This window comes from Dendroctonus ponderosae, unplaced genomic scaffold, assembly GCF_020466585.1.
Source record: "Dendroctonus ponderosae isolate FM_Combo_2020 unplaced genomic scaffold, Dpon_F_20191213v2 Dpon_F_20191213_11, whole genome shotgun sequence".
In the NCBI taxonomy this organism is placed as follows: domain Eukaryota; kingdom Metazoa; phylum Arthropoda; class Insecta; order Coleoptera; family Curculionidae; genus Dendroctonus; species Dendroctonus ponderosae.
This window is the reverse complement of record NW_026017213.1, coordinates 578,060-587,215: the sequence shown is the minus strand read 5'-3', so window position 1 is coordinate 587,215 and position 9,156 is coordinate 578,060. Positions and strand designations below refer to the sequence as shown.

Here is a 9,156-nt window from a genome sequence, read left to right as displayed (position 1 = left end):
ATGTGCAAATCATGGTAGCTTATCAACAGTATCATACCCTTCATGGACTCTTTAATCTTAAAAGGGGCCGCTTCTAGCACTACAGAAAAGTTGAACATTATCACAAAAAAGTCGTGTGTATTTCGTGTTAGGAACAAAAATTCAACTGAATGCCGAGTATTCAACTAAGAAGAGGCAGGAAAACAGTTGTAATTCTTTACAGACAGAGACTTTTTATGTTCAAAATAAAGTTAATGGATGAATTACGATTATAGTTATAATAGCATACGGAGAGCGGCGCGAATAATGAACAAAGACTTAAAAAATCGTTATTTGACAACAAATTTTTAAGATCCATTTTTTTTTTGGATGGAATGTTTATTGTTTTGTACGATATGAGGGAAGAAGTACGTTTTGACATGGTAGAAAAAATTTTAACTACAAACTAAGGGTACGTGCACATCGGCGGCCGTCGACTCAATGCGATAAACGACGAAAAACGATGCGATCGCAGACAAATAGTTTGTGTTTTGTCGACGATCGCAGCGAATTGTGAACGTTGGAACATAAGTTATGTCACTCTTACGGGCCCTGGCTGACTTTTTTTCGAAAAACTCACTTTTATAGGAAATTTCTTGAATTTTTGAGGATTTTTACAGTTACTAATGCGAGTCAACTGACGGTTGAACCACACGAGTTTTTCAGAAATTCGTCAAGGAAAAACCAAAAATTCCTACATGCGGTCTATGACATCATTCGAAAGAGAAAATCGGCTGCTTTAAGTAAGGAAAATATCACTTTAATTGGGAGTTTTCAGCATTTTTTCAGGCACTAAATTTCAGGCAGCGATAGGCCGTTGAACAACACGGATTTTTCAAAAATTCGTCAAGGGAAAACCAAATATTCCTGAACGCGGCTTATAACATCACTTGATAGAAAAATCGGCTGCTTTAAGTGAGGAAAAACTCACTTGAATAGGAATTTTCTGGGAGTTTCCAGGATATTTTTAGTTGCTAAGGGGAAGCGATTGGCCGGTGGTATAGACAAATTTTAAAAAAATGTCAGGAAAAACAAAGAATCTCTTAAGTCTGCCCAGAACATCACTCAAAACAGAAAATCTGCGGTTTTTAACGAGAAAAACTTCAAAATTCTGAGAGTTTTCAGGATTTTTTCAGACACTAAATCGAAGCGAATGGTCGTTGGACAACACAGATTTTTCAAAAATTCGCCAAGAAAAACCACAAATTCCTGAATGCGGCTCATAAGATCACTAGAAGGACAAAATCGGGTGCTTTAAGGGAGGAAAAACTCACTTGATCAAGAAATTTCTGGGAGTTTCCAAGATATTTGCAGTTTCTAAAGGGAAGCGATTGGTTGGTATAGATGGACGGAGTTAACAAAATGTCAAGAAAAAACCAAAAAACTTTCAAGCCTACCCAGAATATCTCAGAAGAGAAAATCTGCAGCTTTAAATCAGGAAAACCTTAATTTAAGAATAAGACCTTCAGAACCATAAGTTGGCTTGGGAGTACTCACGTAGACGCGTGAAAATAAGGCCCTAGAAAACAGATAAACGTTCTATGGAAAACTCTGGGAAAAGCGAAAAGTGAATGTTAAAATTACAGTGATTTTAGAAGTGAAAATGGTGGACAAACCAAAAATAATGAAAAACGTAAACATCTTTCATTATTTACCTAGGAACTTTTTGATTATTATTCTTATTGACCGAGGGATAGAAATACAACTTCTATCTAATGGTGACTTCTCAGGTTAGTAGTAAAAAATACTTATTCGCTCTCTTGTAAAGTTACGTCGCGAATGAAGTGGGTCAGCCTGTGTCCAATCGACCAAAATATGTTAAACTTTTTTGATATTGAGCCTCCACTTCCAATCTTAGTTGAATACTCTTCATTAATACGCACAAGTCACTTACCCGGTGATTTATCGCTCGCTCTTTTGCCTTCGAGTCCCAACTGAACAAACATTTCCAGAAGACTCTTCAGGAGTTCGTTCATCTGGTGCTCACCCTGAATGTTGTCTGCTATGTTTGCCAGTGCGTTTATCACTGATCTGGACACATGCCTGAAATTTGATGGAATAATACAAAAATATGGTCTATTTCCAGCCTATATCTTGCGTAAGGGATTATGAATCAATTTTTCAGTAGAAGAAACCAAAACATCTGTTTAAAGTAAATATAAATGGCTTATTTTTTACACAGTGGACATCGTTCGAACGATCGGAAAGGGGTGGTTAGGGGTAGTGATGCGCAAGCTACAGCCTCTCCTACTCAAGTCCACCTCACCCACTGTCCAGAATAGACTTGGTACACCCTGTAGGACAAGTCACCAGGCGGACGGTGCAAAGAATCGCTAGGTTACAGGCTACCATGGATTACGAATAATCATTGCGACTCTGAATGCCCGAACACTTTCAACTCCCGAAAAACTACAAGATGAACTTTCCTATATAAAATGGGATATTTTGGGAACACGTTGTTGGGAATAAGCGGACACAAAAGAAATGATAATGAAGAGCTGCAAATGAGTGCCAAAAATTGAACATTTGAAGCAAAAAATCCAGAACGAACACTAACAAATGAACGCGAACATTGGAATCGATGTTGATAGGCAAAGCACCAGAACCGATAAGAGACAAATCTAACTCAAATCTTGTCAAAAACTGAAAATCGAAGCGATAGATAGTGAAACGAACGCAAAGGAAATGGAGTCAAAATCCGGAAAGGCGCATGCAATTTTTTCACAGTGAAACACAGAAATGTTCGCTTATGTTTCCCACTAGAAACCCTGCTGTTTCCTGATTCCCACTGATGTTTCTAGAGATATCTGCGACAGAAATACTGAAATTTAAAGCCAAACATCCCACACAAACACATGCAAACACGACTAGAAGTTCATCTGAAAACATGCAATATTTACATTAAAACATGAACATGTTCGCCGATGTTTGTTTGCGAAAGTCTGTGATTGAAGCACAAAATCCCGAACGAACAAGAACGAAACAAGACGTGAATTACCTGCGCAAACATGCAAAATTTCGGTCAATTTTATCACACTGATGCACATAAATTTGCGTCGATGTTCGTTTGCGTCTGCTACTTTCTCTGATGTTACTCGAGGTCTGTAAACTTGGAAGCAAAAGATGTAAAACGAACGCAACGAATGCACGCAAACACATCGCCGAATTGGCATCGATGCTCATAAGTAAAGCGCTATAACCGATGAGAGACAAATTTCACCCAAATCTTGTTAAACACTGAAAATCGAAGCCAGAAATAGTGAAACGAACCAGAACGAACGCAAAAGAAATGGAGCTAAAATCCCAAACTAGGGGGCATGCAAGATGCAACAGTTTATTTTTAGAATCGCCCTTTGTCAATTTCACGTTTTAATTTCTTTTTGCAAAAAAATCCTAAATTAATCGAGAAACGAACGCAACGAATTCATACGAACATTCGATTCAGGAACAAATTTCACTGTGCCACTAATACACGAAAAAGATGCGACTGAAACACTGCAATTTGGAGCACACAATCCGCCAAACGAACAAGAACGAGCGCCACAAACACATGAGAACATAGCAAGAATTGCGAGTAGATTCATGCGAAATTTCGGTCAATTTTATGACACTGAAACACAGAAATGGTCGCTTGAGTTTCCCACTAGCTCTGATGTTTCTAGCGAATTCTATGTCCGAAATACTGAAATTTGAAGCCAAACATCCCCAACGAACAACGCAAGTGCAACAAACACGTGCGAACACGACTAAAAGTTCATGTGAAAACATGCAAAATTTCGGTCAATCTGATGCCATTAAAACGCGAAAATGTTCGTTTGCGAAAGTTTGTGATTGAACCACAAAATCCCCAACGAACAACAGCGAGCGCATCAAACACATGCAAGCATGGCGGACATTTCGTGTGAGTACATGCCAAATTTCGCTCAATTTTATCACACTAATGCATGAAAACGTGCGTCGATGTTCGTTTGCGTTTGCCACTTGCTTTGATATTACTGGAAGTCTGTAAACTTGGAAGCAAAAATCCGAAACAAACAAGAACGAGCACAAGCGAACATGGCTCAAATTGCGTGTGAATGCAAGCGAAATTTTGCTCAATTGGATGCTAATGAAACACGAAAATGTTCGCCTGCGATTCCCACTTTCTCTAATATTTCTTCGAGTCTGTAAAATTTGAAGCAAAAAAGATCGAGCGCAACAAACACATGCGAAGAATCGCCGGGTTACAGGCTGCTATGCATTACGAATAATCATTGCAACTGTGAATGCCCAAACACTTTCAACTCCCGAAAAACTACAGAAGAACTAGAAGAGGAACTTTCCCATATAAAATGGGATATTTTGGGAACAAGTGGTTGGGAATTAGGGAACACAAAAGAAAGGATAATGAATAACTGCAAATGAGTGCCCAAATCTCGAACATTTGAAGTCAAAAATCCAGAACGAACACAAACAAATGCACGCGAACTTTTGACATTGATGTTGATAGGCAAAGCACCAGAACCAATAAGAGACAAATTTAACTCAAATCTTGTCAAAAACCGAAAATCGAAGCCAGAAATAGTGAAACGAACAAAAACGAAAGCAAAGGAAATAGAGTAACAATCCGAAAGTAGGGGGCATGCAGCAAATAACTATAAACAGAGACAGTTAAACAGACAAATCTTAAAAGCAATTCGAAAAGATCAGGTATAATAATATAACCGAAATAAACAAGGTCACATAAAGGAAGATAGTCTATTCGAAAAATCTCTCAGAAGGGTAGAAAAAAACATAAATAAACTAGAAGACAAAAATGACCATATAACAACAAATCAAACGGAAATCCGAGATATCACCAGGACCCTTTATGCTGAATTGTACAGAGAACCAAGTGAGCAAACAGCAAATATTTATCCAAGATTCAAAACCAAGGGTCTGAAAAATTCCAGAAATCACACTGGCCGAACTAAGTGATGTTCTTTGGGATAAAAAAAAACAAAACCGCAGGTGAAGACGAAATTGAAATTGAAGTCATAAAGCACGGAGGTATAGCTCTGCATTGAACTGTTTGAAAACTTTTTAACACCTGCCTGATAAATGGTACAACTTTCTCAGTGGGATCAAGCCAAATTTCCGTATCGAAAGAGACTAGAAGACTTGACACGTATTCCGAACCGGATCGATACTTGAGATGAATTATTGTTATGACCATTGTTACACATTGTTCCTATTACCGGTTATAGCTGGTAGACCGTATTGTTAGGATTGACTGGCAGTCAAAACGTGTTTTGAGAGCTTAGTATTATAACTTCTTGGTGTCAAGTACCGCCTTACTAATAAGCCGCTACCCTTTACTAAAAAAAAAACATAACAATACTGTCCAAGTTCTAGAGCTTGCAGTAAAGGATCTGGCAAAGAATATACAACGGACTTGGTCCGGCCAAGGCCCGGACAAGGTCTGGCCAAAAAAGTTCCGAATAGACCGCGGCGCGCCAACCTTTCTGAGGAAATTCTGGACCTTATTAAGGCGAAAAACCGAATCGTTGGCAGCGATTCAGGAAATCGTCTGATCGTATAAGGGCAGCAGAGCTTGCACGAGACATAACCCATGCTGGCCGGAAAAGCTACGCAATCTAACTTCCCGTGAACGGCTAGGATCGTAACGGATGCCTATAAAGCTGTTACTCGATATGGAACGGACCTTCGACACAGTTTGGCACACAAGCCTTCTGTACAAGTTGTTTGCCGTGCATTCACTGCCACTCTACCTAGTTTCCCTTACAGCGTCTTACCTAAAAAACCGTACCATAGAGGTGAAAGTGGAGAATTGCACGTCTGCCAAAAGACGCATAGCGGCAGGAGTACCACACGGTACAGTGATTTCGCCGTTGCTGTATCCATTGTATACAGCAGACATTCCAAAGCTTCCCACTACAAAAATAGCACAATACGCGGATGATACGGCTATTTACACATCGTCTCACACCTGAGTGTATTGACGCCGTATTTCAACAAACGAAAACTTAAAGTGAATCCCAGGACAAGACTGAACTGATTATCTATTCGCGCAAATTTACTAACAACAAAATCCTATCGCCACTCATGGTCTAAAATACTCCAAGATGCCCGACTTAATTTCAATAAACATGTTGACTATGCTATACAAAAGACCTTCATAGCTCAAAGAAAGTTATACTCTCTTCTGGAGCCAAATTCATTTCACCTCAAAACAAACTTCTGCTCTACACCTCCACTATAAGACCCATACTGACCTACGGATCTCCTATCTGGCACTCGGTCAATAATTCCTCGAGACGGCGTGTTCAAAGAACCCAAAATAGGTTCCTGAGAGGCGTCTTATCGGCTTACAGATACACCAGAAGAACCGAACTGCACAAAGCTACAGAAGTGGCCTATATAACCATATAACCGTCTCTGGAAAATTGTATCATAGCGGAGTGTAAAGCTCTGCCCTCGCGCAAAACCTAGACTAACCTAAACAAGTTAAAGCAAACGATCGCCCTTCGCATGGTCCCATGTATAAGCGATTTTCCATATTTTAGGTGAATTTTCTCCCCTGACAAAACGTGACGACAAACCAACACACACAAAAATCCAACATTACGTGACTGGGCGGACTCGTGCTCTCTCGCTCTGGTCGGTGCTAGTTGGTCTCTGCACCGTCGAGAGAGAGAGAGAGGCGTGGCCTAGGCCATCTACTGCTTTAGACTGCCAGCGGTTTACGCCACGGCTGACATTACCAAGATTAAAGGTCGAAACAAAACTGGTTTTTGGCTTCCCTTCAGGAAGACCTTTGCCCCTTATTGAATGCCCCTCGAATAAAATCAAAACCGACACTTCCAGATTATCTCCTGAGGTTGTCGTGCCTTGCTCCGACTAGCTCGGGATGTCCATGTTAGGGCACTGCCCTACTTAGATCATGGGCAAAGGGAGCAACCGGCCGAACATCTGGTCAACATGTTGTTACTTTGAATGTTTAATACATTTTTATCCTACTACCTGTCTCTCCGAGACTCCGAGAATATTCCCAAGAACTCTTTAAAAGAACCTACTCCAATTCGTACTCGATTGATTGATAATAACTTCCCAAGTAATAACAAATAGCCAAAAGTAAGAAAATTCGACTTGACTACTGGACGGTTTGAGCATACTTATCAAACTGCAGTCGACCTGATAAATTAAGTCTTTGAAAAACCAACTCCAAATCTTATCAGATAGTATACCTGTACTGTGTTTTTTCGTTGTCGTTGCCATAAGCACTGCTGCTGTCCACAGTAATCATGGTGAACATCTTCATCACCACTTTGTAAATGTGCGGCTCACACTGGGCAATGATCATGCAGCCCAACTGATCTACAATTAGCAAATCAAGATCGGAGGGCGTTTTGCAAAAGCGTTGCTGAAAAAACTGCAGAATCGTGTCCGTCGTCTTCGGTGTCCCTTTCATGGAGACAGCAACGTGCCCGAGCATAATGACTATGTTAGTGGAGATCAGAGTCGACTCGCTGTTGAAGACAGAACAAAGAAACGGGTTTGATTGATGATTGATGATGCAATTTCAAACAAACCTGTCGCTTTTCTCGGCAGTGAACATTCTGTTGGACACCGAAGCAACCAGAGCGCGCACGCATTCAGGCAACAAAGTGTGCGCAGCCTCCAGTGCGTAGCACAAATTCTCAATGGCGGCATCGCGCAGCTTTTCAAAGGCAACTTGAATGGGCGACACTGGCTTCACTGTTTCAGATTTCAAGTGATTGGTCGAAGCTGGAAAAAGAAGAAAATAGTAAGAAAAGAGTTGCAAGTTTTACTAAGTAGGAACCATCTGCATACAGCAAAACAACAATAACTTTTCAGGAACAGTCAGTAAGCATTTTGTAATTTGGGACTGGTGAGTGGAATAATAATTTAATTTTAATACTTATTGCCGAGAAGATTATGATCATATACGAAATATATCAAAAAACGGTTAGACTTTTACATTATAATATTAGGTTATACAAGTAGGTATCAACTTGCTTATTGTAAATGAAACACCCTATATATTATTACATTTTTTAATTCTAAATATATTTTATGTATAATATCGTATACCTAAGTCTAACCTTAATATTTTTGATATATCTATTTGAAATTGTATGTAAAAAATTACAGTTGCGGCCACTCGAATAATTATAATTTTTCTTATAAGGGAATATGTTTAATTTTAGTCGCATTCCTTGTTGATACTCGAAACCAATTTTATTTATCTTAAATTTGACAGCTGTCAGGATATACGCGGAAAAAACAGATTTATGGCAGACTTTTAAATGACTTTCAGTCAAAATCGTCCTTCCATCAATATTAATCTGACAGGAAAACATTGAATAGAAAAGTTGTAGAAAATTGCATTCCACGGAAAATGGCATGAGACATTTCTACAAATTCAGCCCTGTGCTGTATCATAAATGCTATTTTTAACGTCCACACGTTATGGCGACTTAACAGTTCAGGATAACATTTTCGATAACGCAGCAACTCAACCGAGGTGTGCTATATCTCCGAGTTAACGTATGCGTTTCCGTCCCAGTTATCCATCAAACGTTAAAAAGGAAAAAAATATAGGATGCATAAAGTGAGATGCCCTTATACGAATAGTCTATTAGTTAGAGAGAGAGTTAACATCAAACCATCGAAGCCTCTAAAACATATGCACCGCCACCACATGTGCACGTTTTTACCATTTGGGTTGCCTACAACCCTACATGTCTTTGTTTATGATTTGCATTCGCTTTCAGTTTCGTTTGTTATTGTTCTTGATCTATCTTCTCAAACACTTTCAATGGAGCATGGCACAAAAAAAAAACCCGCAAACAATTTGAAAATTTAGTAGAGTTTGTGGACAAAAATAAAGTTTATTTTCATGACCATTTACTAATTGTTCTAATAAAGCTAACCTTATGAGTCCACCAAAAGACATATTTTCGTTTTAAATTAAAAACTAATTATAGCTAAAACACAAAATTACGCTCTGATTAAACATAATTGTTTAATTTATTCCTCCGAGCTTCGAGGGACGCTTCCTTAACTTCGAGGGACGCACGTTAAGTTCGATAGCGGCATGTGATTTGATGCTGTTATTCTGAAGCGCTATTTCTT

General features: G+C 39.2%; 1 protein-coding gene across 1 annotated transcript in view; it reads right to left on the bottom strand.

Annotated features, from left to right (window-relative positions):
- The window catches only part of LOC109533230 (phosphatidylinositol 4-kinase alpha), a 70,346-nt gene that overhangs the window by 40,967 nt on the left and 20,223 nt on the right, over window positions 1-9,156 (bottom strand). The window contains exons 8-11 of the mRNA XM_048662587.1: window positions 7,590-7,785; window positions 7,245-7,526; window positions 1,909-2,061; window positions 49-56 (exon numbers count right to left, since the gene is read on the bottom strand). Coding sequence (XP_048518544.1) covers window positions 49-56; window positions 1,909-2,061; window positions 7,245-7,526; window positions 7,590-7,785 — 639 coding nt within the window. The remainder of the gene's footprint in view (window positions 1-48; window positions 57-1,908; window positions 2,062-7,244; window positions 7,527-7,589; window positions 7,786-9,156) is intronic.